The 22,831-nt window shown below is 40.6% G+C and overlaps 3 protein-coding genes across 3 annotated transcripts; 1 reads left to right on the top strand and 2 right to left on the bottom strand.

Annotated features, from left to right (window-relative positions):
* Positions 1-2,920: 2,920 nt before the first annotated feature.
* On the bottom strand, positions 2,921-4,343 carry LOC146707529 (lecithin retinol acyltransferase). The gene is made up of 2 exons (XM_085460868.1): positions 3,858-4,343; positions 2,921-3,076 (listed from the first exon to the last, which is right to left on the bottom strand). The coding sequence occupies exons 1-2, from the start codon at positions 4,341-4,343 to the stop codon at positions 2,921-2,923; spliced, it is 642 nt and encodes a 213-aa protein (XP_085316994.1).
* Positions 4,344-5,139: 796 nt separating this feature from the next.
* lrata (lecithin retinol acyltransferase a) lies at positions 5,140-6,424 on the bottom strand. The gene is made up of 2 exons (XM_085460867.1): positions 5,693-6,424; positions 5,140-5,586 (listed from the first exon to the last, which is right to left on the bottom strand). The coding sequence occupies exons 1-2, from the start codon at positions 6,422-6,424 to the stop codon at positions 5,434-5,436; spliced, it is 885 nt and encodes a 294-aa protein (XP_085316993.1). The 3' UTR covers positions 5,140-5,433.
* Positions 6,425-12,570: 6,146 nt separating this feature from the next.
* Positions 12,571-15,840, top strand: fgg (fibrinogen gamma chain). The gene is made up of 9 exons (XM_085458907.1): positions 12,571-12,713; positions 12,798-12,845; positions 12,967-13,153; positions 13,275-13,359; positions 13,793-13,923; positions 14,198-14,331; positions 14,743-14,927; positions 15,093-15,370; positions 15,470-15,840. Exons 1-9 carry the CDS (start codon positions 12,651-12,653, stop codon positions 15,652-15,654), a joined length of 1,296 nt encoding a protein of 431 aa, XP_085315033.1. The 5' UTR covers positions 12,571-12,650; the 3' UTR covers positions 15,655-15,840.
* Positions 15,841-22,831: the final 6,991 nt, after the last annotated feature.

Genomic DNA, 22,831 nt, shown 5'->3' with positions numbered 1-22,831 from the left:
GGCTGAACATTTAGAGTCTTTGCATCTGATGCTGTGAAATTCTGATAAGTGTCTCATCTTGTGTTTACATCATGACAAATATAAATTTATATTTTATATTTTTCCCCTCATAAGCTCTACATTACACATATATACCTGCTCAGTGTTTCACATTTCCTGTTGTTCTTTCTAGCATCTGTTTTCCTGGATTTGTTCTGACCGCTTGCCTGGCGTAAAGTCTGCTTTCATCTCACTAGTTCTATCTATAAATCCTGGAATTAAACGCCCTCTTCTCTGAGTCAATCAGATAATATTCTCCTCTTTAAAAAAGGATGTTTCTCTTTACTTTTTTTGCAAAACTTTTTTCTCAGTTTTGATACTTCTGCAAAGGAACCCCTGAATGTATTAGTCAGTTTAGGTCAGTTTGAAATCTGTTATTTCTGTTTCAAAGACCTGCACACATCTAAACGCTTTGCAGGCAAACACAGATGTGTCAAAAAAAATCACAATAAAGATTTGTGGGTACTGACGTTGTTTTTTTTTTTGTTTTTTTTATCATTGCTGTTGTTGTTGTTTTTATCATCACCTTTTATGGATAGGGGTGTCCTCCTTTAAGTTCCTCGGCACCCACATATCCGAGGACCTATGCTGGTCCACAAACTGTAACAGTTGCTATCGTAATGCAGTGTATCACCACATGGCGGCGCCTCCTGTCTCACGACTGGTGTCACCCCCTTTTTGTTCTTCTTCGCACTCCTCCTGTAATGGATGCTCCCGTGTGTACGCGGACTAGTGTGCTCTTCAGTAATGTGTGGTAGAGGTAGCACTTATTTTTGATATTGTAAATAAATGAGTACTTTTTGGAAAGTCAGAAGCTGTTGCTCATTCGCTATCCACCTGCACACCTCCGCGGCTGGCTTCATCTCCACCGCACGTTACAAAACACATCAGCCCTAGTAAAGAAAGCCCAGCAGCGCCTCCATTTCTTGAGGGTTCTGAGATGGAACAGGCTGCAGACTGAACTCCTAGTGTCCTTCTACCGTGCCACTATCGAGAGTGTGCTGGTGCACGCCATCCTGTGTGGTACGCTGGTTGCACAACAGCTGACAAGAAGAGACTATAGAGGGTCATCAGAACTGCAGAGAAGGTGATCGGCTGTCCACTCCCCTCCCTGAACTTAATTGCCAGCTCAAGATGTCTCTCCAGAGCCAGGGCAATTATAAAGGACCACCTCCATCCTAACCACCACCTCTTCAACATCCTGCCCTCTGGAAAAAGGCTCAGATCCATCAGGTGCAAAACCAACAGACTAAAGAACAGCTTCTTCCCGTGGGCTGTCAGAACTCTTAATGCAAACTAAGAGTGTGTAAAGACTTCCCCAACACATCCACCCTGACACTGCTGTTGATCATCTATGTGCAATATCTCAGTCTTTCCATGTTCTGTGCAATATTTTTGGCTCATGTGCAATTATTTTGGTCCACACCATGTATATAGTTCCACTCACATATGTATACATATACACTGTTTTTTATTTTATTCTATTTATTTAATTATTTATTTATTTTCCGCCTTTGTTGTATATTGGTTTCTCTTCTTCTTACTTTAGCACCTTTGTGGTTCAGCTACCCAATTTCGCTGTGCAAGAAACTGCACAATGACAATAAAAAGCTCGAAGTCTAAGTCTAAGTTGAACTGTGTGTTTGCATAGCCATATACTGAATATTTACAGAGAATTTATTAAGATGATTTCACAACATTGTACTGCATATATCACTTTCCTTGTTACTGTTGAAATGGGAGAAGATTAACAACAGTCTCTGCAGTAAGCAGCAAAAACATTTAATTCTGAGCATTGTTGTCTCCGCCTATTTTTCCCAGACAAGGCGTTGTCAAAAACGATTGAAATAGCAGCAGATAATAATGTAATGATATGACCTATGAGCCATAAAAGTAATGCAACATGAAGGGAAATTCAAATTGTTTAACAGAATAACAAAAACTAATTACAATAGAAGGAATTTATTGCGCTTTTGTCCACATGGTACAAACAGTAATTTATTCTACAACATACAAAAGTAACAAGTTGTGTCATTTCTGTGAGTCTTATCACAATACAATTTGCATACACCATCACACTGACATATATTGTATTCGTCTTCTTCTTCATCATCTTTCTCCCTTTAGGCGTCACCACAGTAGATCACCTGCCACCATCTCACCCGATCCTTAGCGGTCTTTTCTGTCACATCAACCCGCTGCGTGTCCTGCTTCAATACATGCACGAACCTTTCCTTTCTCTTTTCCTGCTGCTTGGGGGGGGGAATGTCCATCATAATCACATGTCCAAACCATCTCAACTTTTCCTCTCTCACTGTGAAACCTGAGCTGTCCCTCTGATATATAATCTTCATTCCCAATTAAAATCTTAACATCTTGAACTTTCATTCCTCTTCAGAGCACAACTCCATCCTTTCAGGTACTCCCTCACTGAAGATCACAATGTCATCTGAAGACATGCCTGACCTCATCTGCTAACCTGTCCATCACCACTGCAACCAAGAACGGGCTCAGAGCTGATCCCTGATGTAATTCCACCCCCACCTTGAACCCATCTATCACACTTACTGCACAGCTCATCCCTGTACTCTATCATATATCTCAGTCATTATTTTATTTAAATGTCTTTGAGCTTTATTCAAAGTCTTTAAAGTTTTGCACCTAAGTCATAATACATTTGTGCTAAATAAACCTGCTAAACTACAGTAATATCACAGCTTACTTAACAGTTCAGAAAACTACAAGAAAAAAGAAAGAAATTAAAACAGCCATATATAAGAAGTTGAAACAACAACCTAGAAACCTTGTTTCCAGTGTTTTCAGTAACACAGCAAAAACAGGGCCAGAGTCCTTTCTCTCAGGTCGGTCTCTCCAGGGGTCATTAGGCAGCCATCCAGATGGTGAATGAGACGAGCAGGATGAGTACAAACATCAGCGGCGTCACGCAGCCTACATACAGCGCAGTGCACACGCCACACAGTGCAGTCAAAAGGGCGCTCAGTCTGCTGAACACGATCTTCCGTATCGTAGTGCAGAACTGGGGGGAAAATGTCGACATTAGGCTGTGATAAATGACAAAGTGTGTGAGATAAATTTAGAAAAGTAGAAGATGTTTGTTCTGAAAAGGGAAAGTCTTAATGACAACAATGTGGACACAAAGTAACACTAGATGGAGCTGCTCGCCTCAGGAAATAGTTAAGTTCAAAATAACAAATGCAGGAAAACTTAACCCCCCCCCAAAATAAATAAATAAATAAATAAACATAACCTTTAAAAAGCAAGTCTTTGTTTCAATATAAATCCCTAAAAAGTACTAATAAACCATTTTTACACACAGTTTAGTGAGGTAATTATAAAAAGTCCACCCTATTTGAGGAAAAGTCTAAATTAATGTTTTTCCTTTCTAAAATAACACCTATGTAAAAAGTTTATATATAAAATGTCTGGTACAATATATATGGTCCTGGCTGCTTTAATTATATTTCCCGTCTGCAATAGATACCAGTAGATTTCTTTCTAATATGGTTTTCAAAATAAAGTGAATAGCAAAATCTACTGTCTTCTATAGGTTTTTTATTAAAAAAAATACTTTGCAAAATTCAATCAAACAAATATTTTGTAGCAGTCTAACTTCCTTAAATGCATTTATTCTGTGTGTGGCAAGGTATTCAAAAATTATGTTTCTACAACAAGAATAGACACGAGGTTTAAACGCAGTGACAAACAACCTATTTAGTCTTGTTTGAAGTCAGACTTGGAAAAAAGTGAACTTCATCCTTTAGTCTTGCTGCTGGGAGGCCTTTCTGTGTGGAGTTTACCTGGTATGTCTGGTAGCTGATGGCCATTCCATATCTGCAGTACATGACGTAGTGTTCACAGTTGTACCACAGCAGGCTGTAGGTGACTGAGCCCAGGAGTTTCTCTGCCCTCCGAGCCACCTCGTCTCCATCTAAGGGAGGCTGTGCGCACACTTTATCCACGTGGTTGATCAGGATCTCGGAGCCATAAGCAAAATCTGCCACAGAGTCCACTCTGACGCTTGCTTCTTTGGTGATGGCCCCCAGGATAAGGCGGTTATTTGTTACCATCTTTGCAATCGCAGATTTGTTTTTGGTGATCGCAGGCAGGATGTCCGGAATGAGATGAGCCACACGATCGTCCCCCAGGTAAATCCCGAAATGTGTGAATAATGTCCTGGGTACCTCAAGCAAGTCGCCGCGCTTGTACAGAGATAAATCATATTTGGGCTTCTCTTCCTTTTTAGAAACTACAAAGAAAAAGCTGAGCAGTTGGTAGAGAAACATGATGGCAGTGTGCAGCACACAGGCTGACACCTGACCGTTTTATTTATAACAGAAATGGGAGGGCCGAGTCTGCCGAGGAGGATTAAATGTTGCTCAATGTTTTAGTGTGAATTTCACAGGAAAACAAAGGAGCTTTCTTTAATCCCTTTTCTGTGTGGTTGGATTTTGAAATTCAGGCCTATTTGTGGGGTATTAAGGTGAAGCGCCCCCATCAGGAAGGCTAATTGGGCAACAAGTTCAATTCCAATTTAAAGGTCACAGTTATTGAGCCATTACACCCAAAGAAGCACCTTTTGTTAGTTTCTTTGTTGCAGACTAGATCGGCCTCCAAGTGTTCAAACCAGTCTCATTATTATTCAGTGATTTGTTGAATATTGAGAGAAATATATTAGATAGATATCTGTGATCTGTATTTATCGTAGGTCTGGGTGTGAGTGGTTGCTGGTTGTCCAGCAGCAGATTGGCAGCCTGTGTAGGATGTACCCCGACTCTCAGCTGAGATAGGTTCTTATAATTTCATGTCAAATACCCTTAAAGCCAAATGTAGTCCTGTGATGGGTTTGACTCTTTCTTGATATAAAAGTATAAAGGTTTGCGATAATCCATCACTTGCTCTCTATCTGTTTGTCAACTATTGTTTTGGAGGCTTTCTCACGCAGCCTGTTCCACAGCTGACCCTATGACCAGTTATCTGCCATTAGCATGGGTGATGCAGGCCTCTTCTTCCACTGGCATTCATGTGGCGATGTAAGAAGAGTCAGATTCACACGAGGCAAACATGTAAAAATGCATTGTTTATTAAACAACTGTCATATTCATAACCTTTATTTACATACAACATTATTATTGATTTAGTCCAATGTTAGCAAAAATAACTCACTGTATTCTTCTAATAAAGAAATCAGTTTAGTCCCCACATTTTGAGAGTAAAATAAGAAACTAATGATGCAGTAACAACATAATACATCAAACACTGTTGGCCAGTGAAATCAGAGAACTGTGACAAAGCATGAAGCTGGAGTTCAGTGTTCAGGGAGGTTTTGCCAAGTAAAAGTTCATCTTCTTTATTGGCTTCTTGCCTTGAGCTCTTTTAACCAGCCATCCAGAGAGTGAAGGGAATCAGAATTGTGGGTAATGTAGTTAAAGGTGCCATACCAAAGTAAACAACAGAGATAATTCCAAGCAGCCCGGAAACGATAACAGTGCGCTGGTCCCTGATGATTGATTTTAGGACCTCACAGAACTGCGGAGGGAAGAAAACAGGAAAAAAAAAGTTATTTATCATTGTAACATTTCTTAAAAGTCTCGGCATACTTTAGACATGGCCCCAGGCAATTCGGGATGTTTACCTGCTCTGTTTGCCGGCTCCTTGCTGCTCCGTACCTGCAGTACGTCACGAAGTGTTCACAGTTACTCCACAGTAAACTGTACGGAAAGGCTCCTATGAGCTTTTCAGCTCTCTTGGCGACGGTGTCGTCGGGCAGAGGTGGCGTCTTCATCATCTTATCAGCATGGTTCACGAGGATGCTGGCGCCATACGCGAAGTCCTCCAGCGTGTCTACGCGCACCGTGGCACACCTGTATATGCAGCCGAGGATGAGCCTCTCGTTTGTGATGACAGAGCTGATGAGCTTGTCGTTGCTCGTGAGCACGGGGAGGATGTCTGGAATCAGGTGGGCTACTTTGTTGTCGCCTAAATAGATGCCGAAGTGAGTGAAGAGGGATCTGGGAACCTCTAGCACGTCTCCCCTGCGAAGGGGTGGCGATGGAGTGCGTCGCTCAGCGCGCTCCCGCTGCCGGCTTTCTAACCAGCTGGACTCAAAGAGTTTGAACTTGAAAAGAAGGGAGACCTTCTCCACCAAGAATGTCAGCAGCTGCAGCATCGTGAACATATGCGGAGGAAGTACACCAGAGTGCGTGGGTGGAATGGCCTTTTTATCCTTCCTCGCACGAGGAGGAGAAAGACCGTCCAGAAAATCCCAAGGGCACGATTGGCCAGGAGTAACTTTGCGCACGTGCGCATTCTTCGTAGTTCGTCTCTTTAGCATCTTGCCTTTAGTTGTTTTCTGCGGTGCACACATGTGCAATTGTTTTCCGCTAAACCGCTTTAATCTGTCTCACTGAGCGCAAAACGAACTCGTGTGAAATATTAGTTCAACGAGGAACGGCAGAGTACGTCTGCGTTCAGACTGCAGATTTGAAATGTTAAACAAGATGAACTCATCATGATATGCATCAAAAGTTTTTGAATACACTGTAAGTTAAGGGAAGTCCTCTTTCACAGAGGCTGTATAAACTCTATAAACTCTATTCATAACAACTGTACTGCTCTGATAGCCACTTGTGCTCCAGCCTTTATTGTGTTTAAAAGTGGAGGAGACAAACAAAAGCAAAGTTATAACTACAAAGGAAAATCTCTTTTTAAGTTGTGTTTTTCTGTATTTTGCATCATGTCAGCAAAGCCTTTTTTTATTTATTTACTTAGTAAATGACAGATTTCTGGATATTCAGTATCAATACGTTTTTAAAAGCACAAGCTTAAGAAAAAGAACATTTGCATGAACAAAATCATTCAGTCACATACATGTGGCCAATTTAAAATCAACAGTTAACCTAATATCCATGTATTTGAACTGTGGGAGGAAGCTGTGGAAAGAACCCATGCAGATGTGAGTTCAACCACATCTGCATGGGTTTCAAAGCCAGGGGTGTCTTGCTGTCAGGAGATGGTTCTAACCAGCTCACCACTTTGCTCCAACTGAGTTTGCTCCAACTGCTCCAACCGAGTTCGATGGTGTTAGATACCTGTACATAAAACAACTAGAATAATATAAAAGAGTATTTAAAAAAAATAAAGTTAAATGAAAACTTTGTTCTCATTGGAGCTTTTTTCTGTCAAGCTAATTATTGTCATGCAAACTGTTTTTTTATTTGTGTTTTCAAATTGGACAATTAAGCTGATTATCACCCAAACAGGCATTTCTGGGCCGTGGATTTTGTTGACTCACAATCCGTCCTTTTCCATCATCAATCCAGGATCAGTCTACCAAAATAAGTTGGATGGCCTACACTTTCCCAGAGGAACCATATGATGAGATTACCTTAATCCTTCAGGCTTCACTTACACGCTCATCTTTAACCCAGATACAAATACTTTGAGAAACACAACAGCTTGTTTCGTTTTGTGCTTGTCTTTGGATCATTTGTTGCACATTTGTCTGCTGACCTCGATTCTGCAAAATCCTTTCAGAAAAGGATAAATCGTTGCTGGTATTTGACTGTGTCTGTGAGAAAGCCGGTTTAATGAGGTGTGTGTTTGATTAATGACCATAAAAAGCAATAAGCTATACAGCTCACTATAAAACTTGAGTTACACTCATAAATTATAAGCAAAGATGAGGATCAAAGTCTCATATCAATATTTGTGCTGGAGGTGTCCTAATTTAAGCTATGATTATGATTAATTAAGATTAATCACTTTAATTTCAGCGTAAATTAGTATTAGTAAGACATGTTTGTCTTTTATTATTAGTATTATTGGATAGATGAAGTCTAAAAATGCCAATATCTGCTTAAGGGAAAACCTACAATGTGTAGGTATTGCATCTAGACCTAAAGGTAAAGTGATTCTCTGATTTATAATTCAGTGTCTAAAACAATATTTACAATGAGAGTTCATTAAAAACTCTAATTGTGATGAATGAAGGACCCAAGTAAAAAGCAATGGGTTGCAATCAGTTGAAAAACTGATATCAGTCTCTCACGGCAGCAATGGTTGTTAGCAGTAGCAAACAACGAGATATTTGGCTCTTAGCTGGGGGTTATTTCTCTGTGTAGCTGACATCTAATGTCGAAAAAACATCAACGGGCAACAAGTAGCACGCACAGCTGTGAATTCACCTGTGGATGATAATGAAGAAGAAGCCACTTTCAGCTGCTCCCCACAGTGGGTGACTCCAAATTTTTGATTTTGTAGAGATTTGCACCAGAGGCTTTTTCTGACACAATCCCAAAAGGGATTTGTGTCTCCAGCTGGAACCAGCGACCTTTTGCTTGCCAAGTAAATGCTCTAGATGAAGTAATGTTTCATAAAAACTGCTTCGTGGTCCAGTTTTAAGGAAATCATGAGTAATGTTAGGCTATTCAGGACTTTGTATCTGATGAGTGCGAGGGCCACAAACAGTGCACAGAACATTGTTATTGTTATGCATTCCACAAAGGTTCGATCTGATGTATTTCTTATTAACACATGAATGTGCATATACAGCAGACAAACACAGGTAGTTGCATTATTAACATAAAAAGTTTATTTCCACAAAAACACGCCAGCAGAACCAAATAAAGTCTGTGTGACTTAAGCTGACTACAAATCTGTTACATTACATCCTGATATTAGAAGAATTACTGATGATGATAATGTACTTTTTACTCATTAGTTTGTGATATGTGGACAACAAAGTGTCAATGTCCCCGCATGTGTTACTGCAGATCACACCACCTTCAGCTGAGGCGACTTAACGTGACCGCAGGTTGAACCCGAATGTGGCCAAACCGCAAACCTTTGCCCTCCATCCTGGGGAGATTTACGCCACAGTCAAACAGCTCCAGAATTATAGTTGTGACCGCTGAAGCATCCAAACAAGGCTCTTTAAATTTAATTCCTGGTCAGATGACCTGTGAACTATGCTGACTTTGTTTTTCAGCTTTGGTGCTTAAGTTGATTACTGACATAAGGACGTATTTTCCTAAGATGTGGAATGTGGATGTTTTCATTTTAAAGAAAACTGCATTTATTCTGCATAATATTCTTGTGACCTATTTCCAGAGTATGCACAGTCTTTGTAAAGAAAACTAAAAACTTGCTTTTTTGGTTGCTTTGCATCCTGATAACGCGCGAACAGTGTAAGAATGTCAGTCGGGCATGAGCATGTGAACACATCGACAATGGCCCAAAACACATCTAAACATCCTGAACCCGGTGTTTAGAGAGCGTGCCTGTGTCTTCATGGCACTTAGAGAAAGAAAGAGGCACTTTCCATCTGGTGTCTCTAGAAAGTTCAGCAAAAGTTCAACACTGTTTAGGTTCATGGGCCTGGCAGTTCATTCTCAGGTCAGCGAGGCTTTATATCCATCCTGGGCTTGTTTTTTTTTCCACATAATAAAACCTGGTCACACAAAGGTTTATCATTTAATGTCAACATGGGGCCCACAGATCAACCATTATTAAGCTATATTAAGTCACATGTATCTTTACTGTTTGTTCTGTTGTAATAACAAGAGGTGCGTTTGCTCACAGCACCTTGCAGAGATGGCCACAGAAAAAACTATTTTCAGCAGCTACACCTTTTTAAAACTAAACACCATCTTTGGAAGGATCTGTTTACTTAGTTGTGTTTTTAAAAAAATTTAATGGCACAAGACTATTCAGTAAAACGAGGCACAGAAGAGAGTTTGAACTTTGACCCGGGGATGAAGCAATCCTTCAAGGAGCCAAATCCGGATTGGACGTAATGTCAGCTGCTGTTAAGACTAGTGTCTCCTTCATCTCTTTAAATTGAAAAAAACATATTAAAAATATGAACACTTTGATTTAATTTAGTTGTATGTCATTTCCTACAACATTATGCAGTTGCATTACAATATAAATGGCCTGTATTTGTATAGCACTTTTCTAGTCCCTAAGGACCCCAAAGCGCTTTACACAACCTGTCATCCACGCATTCACACACAGGTGATGGCAAGCTACATTGTAGCCACAGCCACCCTGGGGCGCACTGACAGAGGCGAGGCTGCCGGACACTGGCGCCACCGGGCCCTCTGACCACCACCAGCAGGCAACGGGTGAAGTGTCTTGCCCAAGGACACAACGACGGAGACTGTCCAAGCCGGGGCTCGAACCGGCAACCTTCCGATTACAAGGCGAACTCCCAACTTTTGAGCCACAATCGCCCCAATAATGTTTGGTTTCTAAACTCTGGTCCTTGAAACTGCTTGTTTTAGGTTTTTAGGTGCTTCTCTGCCCCCACAGCACTTGATGTAAGTGATTTAATACCCATAGTATTTTTTTAATGAGTGTACGTGATGTGTTGGTTGTATGGTTGTTGTTTGTTTTGACATACTGCGAATCAATTTCCCATCAGGGACAATAAAGTTACCATTGACCATTGACCTGATCATTTGACGTGTATGAGCAGGGATTACAGTCACGTTCCCAGAGCATTGTGTGATGGCATATATTAGCTGATTTGTTGATTGATTTGTCAACAGGGAACCCCAAGGGTGAGTAGTATAAAGGCTAGCAAAAAATTCCTCATGATGTATACATGTATCAGTATGTGTATTTTTATGTAGCAAGAAGGCTCAGGGCTCAAATGCACTGGGTTCATTAACTCAGTTAGCTGTTATACTACTGTTATTGCAGTGTCTGCGGACACTGTGGAGTAAATCTGACTATGTGTTCATGTATTGTCTTATGGGTATTAAACAACTAAGTACTATTGATAAATGCAATAAAAATGTAAATTCCCTCAGAAACTAAAAAATGTAATCTGCTAACACTCACCCTGCATGCAGATTAAATGTGCATTGATGATGAGATTACTTCAGATGGCCTGAATGGGACTATATGTCCCTCTAAAATAAAGCAACTTTAAAAAATGTTTTAAAATGGATTCATCCACAACAAAGCTGTTGTTAGTTACACTGATGTGTCCATGAAATTGGAATTAGCCACTGACAAAGAGTGCTGCAGTTACTCATTAATCATATCTGAGCTTTCTTTGACCACACGCCACAGTTTGGGGGTTTTCTTTGCTCTTTCACGTTGGTCTGTATTTGCTTCAGTTTGACTCCAGCTCAGACAACAATAACGCAGCAGCACATGTGCTCCTTATAAATTAAGCCTGTAACTTAGCTGCTTTGTTTTCCTAGAAAAGTAGATTTTTCCTGCAGAATTAAGGAAGAGGATCGTTAGTGTTCCCCTGCATACATACAGACTGCAAAGTCCACAGGGATTATTCCACTATGATTATTTCCAACAGCATTTTGTTCACAGACACTTTGTAACAGAAACTTGTTTTCATGAAACTTCAGTAAGGCAAAGCTTACTTCGGTGCACTTCAGTGCTGCTTATGTAGCTTATTTTCAAAGATTTAGATAGTTCTGAAAATGGTGTTAGAGTTGTCTGTTCTCGCTCAACAACAACAAAAAATAACCATTTAAAAGTCAGTTCACTGCATCAGTTTGGTGGTGTGTTTGGTGTCCTGTGTATACAGTATGTGTCTTGTGGGGTCTATTGTGATTCCACAGCCACTAGTGGTTGGTTTTACATGCCCGTGCAGTCAACTTTCAAAATAAAAGTTTCAAAGTATCACAGCCTGCCCTGTTATTGTAAAACAGTTTATCTAGTAAACATATTTTAGCGACATTATAAGGCTTGGTGGATTCACTACAGAAAGGTTTTAAAGGCTTTACAAGTAGGCTGCCCGTTGTAGTTATGATGAAGGCCTTTCCTGATTTATACCATGACCATATCATCACATGTCAGAAACCACAGATAACTACTTTGCTAGGGTTGGGGGACCCTTGTTAGGATAGTAAAGAATAGTAATAATTTTAACCGGCTGATTGAGAATCAAAGTGATCATTAAATAAAATTACTGTTGTAGGGAGAAAAGTCTCATTCATGCAAGTGTAAATTAAGCAAGCCAGAATAATTTATTAATGTGTAATTTTGGTTATTGTCAGTATGGACACTTAACACTATCTTTTGTGTTGTTAATAATTGTAATTTTTAATCAGTCTAAAATATAAAATCCAGTTTTTGTTCACAGGAACATATTATGGCATTTTTACAAGGATTGCTTGTTGTTTGTTTTATCAAGCAAAGATTAAGAAAGGTAAATAAACTATGTTACAATCTGAACTCTTGGCTAGAACGAGCTCAATTACGCTGGTTTCCAAATTCAATAATACTGTCAGGTCTTAAAGTGCAAGATGAGTCACGATTTCTTCAAACTTGCTGACAGCCTTACCATCACCAGAGTTTACAAAGACGTACAGTACATGGCGATCTCATACAAGTGTCCTTTACCACAGCTATGAGTTTCAGACCACGTCAGCTCCTGACAATGATGGCTGTTGGACATTTGAGTCACAGGATTTTCACAACAAAGTGAGTGGGATTGTTTACCTATGAACCCCTTATCAAAGTCTGGACTGAGGACCTTGTTCAGATAAATAACCAACAGAGTCGAGCTGCTCTTCATTCTCCAACGAGACGAAACCACAACTGGCAACCAAAGAAACATGGCTCCATCACTTCTTACAACAGCAGGGGGACTTTTATTACTTTTCTCTTTCTCGTCAGCAGTAAGTCACTGAGCACTGTTGCACTTTTGCTGATGTAGTTTTATTGAGCATAAAAATTGTATTGATTGTTCCTTTTTTGTGCAGCAAATCCGAGGAGACAACATACAAGAATGCAGGCTCAATGATGGCTTTGTAAGTGCGCAGCTTTAAGTCAAAGCTTTAAATGTTCTTTCGGGATGGATTATATTTCTATAAAAGCACACTGTCGTAAAGAGTTTTGTTTGTTTTGTTGACATGCTCCATCTGTGTTTAGGGAAAATACTGTCCAACCACATGTGGAGTTGCTGATTACATGCAAACATATACAGAAACGGTGGACCGGGATTTGGACAGCTTGCTAAGGGAACTGGAAACAATTGCCAATTTGACTCGAGGGGCTGAAGAAACAATTACCTACATGAAAGATACAGCTGTGGCACATCAAAAGAGCTCTGACCCGGGTAACGCAGTTATTTTGTGACATCTAATCATCTTAACACTTACATTGATGCGATCAGGTTGAGCAGCATATTGATGCGAAATCGAGAATACGGTCAAACCGGCTCATTTTTTCCATTTCAGACGTGCATTTCAAAAAGTCAACAAGTATCCTGGATGATGTTGTTCGGTTTCAGAAGACCATAACTGCTCAAGAACGGCAAATATTGTAAGTTACCTTACCAAAAGTTCAATTTATACTCTTATAACAGTTAGTTACTCCACTGCATTTGGTTACAATGCTCATCTGTTGATTGATTTTTTTTAAATCAACAACATATAAATGATTCTTTTTGTTAATATAATGTGTTGTTGCTGAATAAACATGAACTTCTGTCACGTTCTCAATGTGCAAAACACAAAACTCTAAAGGAAGCTTGAAACTGAATCTCGATACATAGCAGCATCAGTGTCCACCTATTCCCACAGTTCAATGCACTCAGGAGACATTTGTTACCCACCCTATGTCCCTAAAAATCTTTGATCTTATACGTTATATTAGATCTTTGTATAAGTTTGGGTTCATACTCAGGATTCATCTCAGCTTTTTATCTATGTATAAAACCAAGGTACATGTCATAGACTGTAATCCTCCCTTCCAGTGAACTTCAGAACGTAATCTCCTCCAATGACAGAAGAATGGCAGACTTGAAACAGCTCTCGAATCAGCTGCAGCAGAAATGCAATGAGCCCTGCAGAGACACAGTTGGGATCCAACCCACCACAGGAACAGGTAAAAAAAAGAAGAAACAGACCTCTAGGTCCGTTTCACAACAAGTTTCTCAATCTTGTCTCATCCAAACAACATTTGTTCTCTTTCAGCGTTTAGTCACAGGCTAAATCAATATGCTGCTTCAGAGCAGAGCAAACATTTATCCTAGATGTAATGTCCTGTGACCTTTTCTAGTGGATGTGATTACATAATTATTTACCCAACTTAGAAAATATTCAGGTTTTTGTGTTTCATAATAGGCTGCTCATTTTTTAAAATGCGTTTTTCTAATCAGACTGCCAGGACGTTGCAAACAAGGGCGCCACCACCAGCGGTCTTTACTATGTGAAGCCAATAAAATCAACGGAGCAGTTCCTGGTCTATTGTGAGATTGACAGCTTTGGACGTGGCTTCACAGTAATTCAAAGGGTACGTATCATCTGAGGCCATAAGTATCTTGATCTTACATTAAGTGATTCCTGTGTATTTATTTTGGGATGGAAATGAATAATAAGAGTCAGACAAAAGTCACGTACACGTGAAACCTAAGAGTAACCAAAAATCGAGGCTTTGGCTTTAAAAACAAGTCCTCTTCGGTGTCATTAGCATTTCTTTGGACCGTCCCTTTGACTTGAGAAATCATGACAGTGATTTAATAACAGAAATCATAAAATGAAACGTTTGTGATCTATTTTAATTAATCTCTAAATTTATGTAAAATTAAATATTCACTACAATTTTCATTAAGCCATGAAGGCATTAAATCATTAATGTTTTGTTAAGTAAGTGGAGAAACCACCCAATAAACTGATGAATCTGATCACGCCTTCCTGCCTACAGAGACGTGATGGCAGTCTGGACTTCCACAAGAACTGGGTCCAGTACAAGGAGGGCTTCGGTTATCTCTCACCAGATGACACCACAGAGTTCTGGTTAGGTAACGAGAAGATTCACGCGCTCACTACCAGCACCAATTTCCCCACTGTGCTCAGGATAGAGCTTGTCGACTGGGACGGCAACAAAAGGTACACACACACGATAACAGATTATGTAAGAAAGGGACTTGTGGACAAGGCAAACATGACCGCTCTAGTAGCGATGTTAGCTTAGAAGAAGAAAAGAGATGATTCAACAATTGTTACCAAAAACTAACTTTAGATCCACGATTCTCGGTGGCCGTATTTCTCCAGGTATGCCGACTATAACATGTTCAGAGTGGGACCAGAGATCGACATGTACCGGATGACCTACGGTTTCTACTTTGGTGGAGATGCAGGAGATGCATTTGATGGTTTTGACTTTGGAGAGGACCCCAGCGACAAGTTCTACACAGCACACAATGGCATGCAGTTCAGCACCTTTGACAAGGACAACGACAAGTACGACGGAAACTGTGCTCAGCAGGATGGCTCTGGCTGGTGGATGAACAGATGTCATGCTGCACATTTGAATGGAAAATACTACCAGGGTAAAACCCTCCTGGCTAAGAGCAGCCATAGTTAGCATAAACAGAGACAAATGCACTAATTAATGTGAGGTCTAAACTGTTTGCATTATCTTTATGCAGGTGGCAGGTACACTGAAAAGGATGCTGGTGAATATGGCTTCGACAATGGCATCATTTGGGTCACGTGGCACAACCGCTGGTACTCCCTGAAAGAGACCACCATGAAACTCATTCCCCTCAGCCGCATCACAACAGGAGGACAGCAGGCTGGAGTTAAACAGTTTGGTGGACTTGGAGATGCTTAAAAAAAGGGACCAGGTTTTTGTTATGCTCTCACTAACAGCCCTGAAAACTCCTTAGACTAAATAAAATGCCTCCATAGAAACTTACTGACTTTTTGTTTTTCTGTAATGTCTCCAGAATATCTGAGTTCCTTTTTCCTCTTCACTGTTTTTCACATCTTTAAATAAAGCTCTTTGCTTCTCTAGAAATGGGTGGTCAATATTTATATGGATCAAGTTGTTGTCAGCTCAGATATACATTAATGTAAAGTCAGTTTGGCTAGCTGCTGAATTATAAAACCAACAAAAAATATGTTTAAATGAAACAAAAATCTGTCTTAAGGTATAATGAACAGTCAGTTATATACACCTGTGTGTGAAGACATGCCCTGACATAAATGCCACCTTAAATACTTATGTTGTGTCCACTTTATTTGCTGTAATAAACCCCACAAACTGAATGCCACATCAAAGCCCTCTTACAGAACTTATTGCCAACTGAGTTTACTCTAAAAGCAACAAAACACGGAAACTAGGCCATGATTTTTTCTCTTTCATAAAATGAGCAGTTGTAAAATATCAGCATTGCCAGCGACCATCAAAGCACAACACCAAAAAGCTGGAAACACTTCAGTACGAGTACATAAAGGGTTCTTCAGAGAATATCTTCATTACAGTAATGAAACGTAAGGTAGGAGCTTAATAAGCATGCCCCTTATACCTTCAACCTTTTTATTATCGAAGAATTCATTCAATTTGCTGTCAGCGTTAATGTCGTTAGAATAACATTAACGCCATAACCGCATTAACACGTCAAATCTCCATATTTGCCCCCCGCCCCCCTCCAGATCTATATATGGATACAGTTTTTCACAGTTTTTCACAAATTAATTAGAAGGGAGGTTTATGCCATAGCTGTGTAAAAGCAAGTAAAAGTACTAAAAATACTGACTAGCAATTCTTTATTATTTTTTATGTGCAAGCTCTTTAAACATAATATTTTTAATGCCACAATATAGTTATTTTTGTTATTCATGAATTTTCGCATTTACTGTTTTTCAAAAAGCAGAAAAAAATGCAGCTTTAAAAAAATAGTTATTCATTTACTTGAATAATAAATACATTTACTGAAAGAATTATTCCATTAATTTGTGAGAAGTTCAGTGTGCCAGATCAAATTTGTCTATTAGAAATTGAAATTTAAAAAATAGCAACATAATTTTTGTTATCGTCATTAACGATATAATTTTGGTTTAAAACAATTTCTTGAGAGATTTACAAAGTATTTGTGTTTTCCTGTTTTTATGGCAGGTGGTCTAATGAATTAGTTACTGTGTGATCTCAGCATGTTGCTAACTGAACAAACCGTGTTGTGTGCTTGTCTGACCTAAAGCCATTTGTCGTATTGTTGCAGAGTTATTGGAAAATCACTGCCGTGTTTCTTTTGAACCACACCAACACCATTTATTTATTTTGTATTGTACTGGTTGTTCTTGTCCAGACGCGTCATCAGACTCACATCAATATCTCATGGAGTTCAAATTCCACCAGATCCTTTGTACATAATTATGCCAAATGACACATGAACTGCTATGAACACGGACCAAAGACAGTCGGTGATATTTTTGTTCTGTTTTAGGGGGTTTTTTTTATTAGTTTTTTAAACTAATCTCACAATAATGTCAGTAAAATATTCATCTTAAACTAGATTGTTTGAATTTGCCATCCCACGGCACAGGCATCGCCCACACACAGCTAGGTTAAAGTTTAGACTGGATAACCTTTGATAGATGTTCTCTTCTGGGCAAACATAGTCAGGTACAAGAGGAGGGATAACCAAACTATGGCCCGTGACACCCCCCCCCCCCACCCCAAATTAACAAATAACATTCTCATTTTATAAAAAAAAATGTTTTAAATTCTGACATTTCTGTGATGAATACTGTGTAAAAGTATAAATCATTCGGTGTTTTATATTTGTATTGATATTTTGTATTTTACTCCTCGATTGAAATTATGTTCCCATGTAATGATTTTTTTGGTTATGTTTACATCGTAGTCGAATGCTGTAGTTTGTAGTCAACTTTTACTTTTGTTTGAGTTATTTCGAACAATTATCGAGGTAAATAAAGTATGTTACAAAAGAGACTCGGTTTGAGTTGCAAATCCAAATCTAACAATTTCATCATCTCCTCAATGCAAAAAATGAGTAATTGTTATTGGGAACTTGCTTTGTTGTCATTAGGGGCTGGGTCTGTGACCCAGCGTTTTGAGTTTATTTTGTATTTTTGTCTTTCTTCTGTTAAATTGCATCAATGTTGAGTTCTCATGTTATTTGGTTCAGGGTTCATTTGTGAGTTTCTTGCCCTCTTAATGGGGTTGGGACCATCAGTTGTGTTGTGCAGAAGTCATGTTGGTACACAGCTGACAGCCCTATATGACAACTGTTAGACTTCATATTATGACAAGAAACAATCAGCTAAGTAAAGAGAAATGACAGTCCATCATTACTTTAAGAACTGAACTGAAGGTCAGTCAGTCCAGAAACTTGCTAAAACTTTAAATGTGTCCTCAAGTGAAGTTGCAAAAACCATCAAGAACTACGACGAAACTGGCTCACATGAGGACCTCTCCACGAAAGGAAGACCAAGAGTCCCCTCTACCGCTGAAGATAACAGCACCTCAGATTAGAGCCCAGATAAATGCCACAGTTTATTTTAGTTCCAGTAGCAGACACATCTCTACATCAACTGTTCAGAGGACACTATGCGAATCAGGTCTTTATGGTCAAATAGCTGCTAAGAAACAACGACTAAGGAAAAGCAACAAACACAAGAGATTCGTTTGGGCCAAGAAACACAAGGACATTAGATGAGTGGAGATCTGCGCTTTGGTCTGATGAGTCCAAATCTGAGATCTTTGGTTCCACACGCTGTGTCTTTCCACGACGCAGAAAATGTGAACAGATGGTCTCTACATGCATGGTTCCCACTGTGAAGCATGGAGGAGGAGGTGTGATGGTGTGGGGGTGCTTTGCCGGTGACACTGTTGGGGATTTATTCAAAATTGAAGGCACACTGAACCAGCATGACTACCACAGCATCCTGCAGCAACATGCCACCCGTTTTATGTTTAGTTGGACGTCCAGGCGGTGTAAGAGCTGTTTGACCAAGAAGGGGAACAATGTCCTGGCCTCCACAATCACCTGACCTAAATCCCATTGAGATGGTTTGGGATGAGATGGAGGTGACGACCTCATGAAGCTCATCGAGAGAACACCAAGAGTGTGCAAAGCAGTAATCAAAGCAAAGGTTGTCTATGTTGAAGAATCTAAAACATAAAACATGTTTTACAACATACTTTTAGAATATTTCTGCTTATCTGAAAGTCTTTACACGGTTTACTCTTGTAGGATCTATTTCTCTTCTTACATCTTACATTTCCCTCTCCTGAATTTTTTCCTTCTTTTTGGCTATTATAAAAAAAATTCTGCCCTCCTTGTAAGTGTCCCAGGAACCACATGCCCGTCCATGTAAAGTTTATTTTCTTCCCACATCTTTGCAGATTTGAAAGTTAGCTGTAGCACTATAAACTAAAATCTTTCTTGTCTGCCTGATATGTGTCAACCAGCAGGGGGCGGACGTGAGTAAATGTTAGGAAGCACTAAAGTCTAGGGTTAAAGTGTGCCATTCCACTACCTTCAATTATGCAAAATCATGCAAAATACCACACATTGCTGTCAGAATCAAAACTAAACAAAACCACATGAAAAGTGGTTGAAGTTATATCCTGATGATTTTAATGGATCTGCCTCTAAAAATATGCACTTGGAGAGTAATTTACCCATATTGTAATAATACAACACCACTGTTTCTCTACAGAAAAGGGAAGCTAATTGTCCCCCTGAGTTGCAGTAGCATAGGTCAATTGATCATAATGAACCTACTGGAGCACACAAGGCAAATTATTACGTGACTTACATCTAATGCCTTAATTTCTGCATGGTTTTTACTTGATTTTTTTTATTTTGGTTTTCCTTACACTGCCAAGACAGAGCAAATAAGAGAGCCACCAAAAGTGGTCTTTACTATGTAAAACCATTAAAAGAAACAGAGCAATTCCTGACCTATTGTGAGACTGGAGCCTGTCCCAGGTGTAAAAACATTTGTTTTCTGATCTTCGATAATAATTTTTCATAAATTCCCTCTGTCGTCAGTTTTTGATGAAAAATCTGTCAGAATTTAACAAATGGTTCTTGTCTCTGCTCATTTCTTAATGCCTGACGTGATGGCAGTCTGTACTTCCACAAGAACTGGGCCCAGTACAAGGAGGGCTTCGGTTATCTCTCACCACAGAGTTCTGGTTAAGCAATGAGAGGGTTTACCTGCTCACTACTAGCTCTAACTTCCAAGTTGTGCTCAGGATACAGCTTGTTGACTGAGAGGGCAACAAAAGGCACACACACACAAACTCACACACACGATAACAGATTATGTAAGACAGGAATTGTGGACAAGACAAACACGACTGCTCTAGTAGCGAGGTTAACTTATAAGAAGAAGAAAAATGACTCAACAGTTGTCACCAAAAACTAACTTTAGATCGACAATTCTGTGACAGAGACAAAAGTACTAATTAATGTGAGGTCTAAACTGTTTGCATTATCTTTATGCAGGTGGCAGGTACACTGAAAAGGATGCTGGTGAATATGGCTTCAACAACAGCATCCTTTGGGTCACGTGGCACAACCGCTGGTACTCCCTGAAAGAGACCACCATGAAGCTCATTCCCCTCAGCCACATCACAGCAGGAGGACAGCAGGCTGGAGTTAAACAGTTTGGTGGACTTGAGATGCTTAAAAGAGAGACATTTTTAATGCTCTCACTAACAGCTCTGAAAACTCCTTAGATAGGACTCGTGAAGCCAAGTTTCAACAGAAAACCACAGTTTTATTGCTGGCAATGAACAGAACAATGAACCAGAACTGGGAACACACAGGTAGACTCTGAAGGTACGACACGACACTGAGCAAGGGCAAACACTGGGCTAACATACACAAGGAAGTAATCAGGGAATGGAAAACAGAAGGGAGATACAGCTGGGAGACACTGGGGCTAACGAGACAGGAGGAGCAAAGCTGGACACACTGACATAAGACACAATCCTTCAAAATAAAACAGGAAACAATACACACTAACCTAAGACACGGACTGGATAGAGAGAGATAGACTAGACACTGAACTAAACCTGCAATAAACATGAGAACACAAAACCTAAGAACTAATCCCTAAACAAGAATAACTGAAACATAGATTAATAATCATCATCATCATCATCACCAACACAAGCACTACAAGAGAATAAGAAAATAACCCATAATGCAAAAACACACCAAAACACGACAACTCAAAATACTGGGTCAAACTGACCCAGAACCGTGACAGGGGCTATGTTATTGGTGGGCTTTTGTCCCCTGCTATGGTCTCCCATGTCAAAGCTGTCCTGGGTGAAGGACCTGACAAAGAGCTGTTCAAAAACCCTTATGAAAAGATGATCCAGGGAGCAGTTCACCCTGCCTGATATAGAGTTACTTGGGCCCTGCCCTAAAGTCAGGCCCAGGGAGGGTGACCGAGGGCAAACACCTGGTGGCCGGGCTTTAGTGCATGGGGCCTGGCCGAGCACAGCCCATATAAGGGACGTGGGCCCACCCTCCTGTAGGCCCACCACCCTCAGGATTTGCCGTTGGGGGTCAGGTGCAATGTGTGCTGGCTGCGCTCAGGGGCAGAGACCCTGGCAGACCGATCCCCGACAACCAAGACTAGCAACTGGAACATGGAACATGACCTCTCTGGTGGGGAAGTAGCCTGAGCTAGTGCATAAGGTCGAGAGGTACTGGCTAGATATAATTGGGCTCACCTCAATGCACATCTTGGGCTCTAGAACTAGTTTCCTGGAGAGGGGGTGGAGTTTTCCAACATAGATGGCAGGATTCGGGTCAGGAAACAGGTCCTTACTGTCATTTGCATCTTTGCGCCGAACAACAGTTCAGAGTACCAGGTTTCTTTGATTCCCTGGGTGGGGTGCTTGAGGGTGCTCCACCTAGGGACTCTGTCATCTTACTGGGAAACTGTAACGCTCATGTGGGCAATAACAGTGAGCCCTGGAGGGGTTTGATTGGGCCAGATCTGAATCTAAGTGGTGTTTTGTTACTGGACTTGTTACTGTTACAGTTTGTCCATAACAAGCACCTGCGGGTGTCCATAACTGCATGTGGCAACAGGAGACCCTAGGCCTCAGGTCGATGATCAATTTTGTAATCGTATAATTAGATCTGTGGCCATATGTTCTGGGCACTCGGAGGTGCTGAGCTGTCAACTGATGGAACTGGAACCGATGGAGAATCTGAATGGAGGCGCCCAGAGCTCCAAACAGAAAGGAGAATCTGACCGTTAGTTGAACCTCTGATACAGATGGAACAATGTGGTTTTCATTTCAGTCATGCAACACTGGACCAGACCTTTTTCCTCTCAATGATCAATCTCACTGTTCACAATGAAGCAGTTCGCAGTCATGTGTGAAGTGGCGGGAATAAGAATCAGAACCTCCAAATCAGAGGCCATGATCCTTGACCGGAAAAGGATGGAGAGCTCACTACTGGTCCGGGACAAGTTTAAGTGGAGTAGTTTAAGTATCTTGGGGTCTTGTTTGCAAGTGAGGAGAAAGTGGAGCGGGAGATCAACAGATGGATTTGTGCTGCAGCGATGCGGACACTGTACCAATCCATCATGGTGAAGAGAGAGCTGAGTGTAAAAGCGAAGCTCTTGATTTACCGGTTGATCTACATCCCCACCCTCAGCTATGGTCACAAGCTTTGGGTAGAGACCGAAAGAATGAGATCTCGGATACAAGCGGCTGAAATGAGCTCCGAAGGGTAGTTGGCCCCTCCCTCTGTTCGTAAGGGACAAGGCAGTGTAAGGAGTTCGGCCATCCGGAAGTGGCTCACAGTAAAGCCACAACTCCTCCATATCTATAGGATCCAGTTGAGCTGGTTCGGGCATCTGACAAGGCTACCTGCTGATGCCTCCTCGGTGAGGTGTTTCAGGCACTTACCACTGAGAGGAGGCTCCAGCTCCAGGACAGAACCAGGATACGCTGGAGGGATTATATCTTTCGGCTGGCCTGGGATTACCTTTGTGTTTCC

The sequence above is a fragment of the Copadichromis virginalis genome, linkage group LG6 (genome assembly GCF_057382275.1).
Source record: "Copadichromis virginalis isolate Kocher_CV1m ecotype Utaka linkage group LG6, C_Virginalis_male_GT1.1, whole genome shotgun sequence".
Lineage (NCBI taxonomy): Eukaryota > Metazoa > Chordata > Actinopteri > Cichliformes > Cichlidae > Copadichromis > Copadichromis virginalis.
This window is presented reverse-complemented; position numbering and strand designations above follow the sequence as displayed.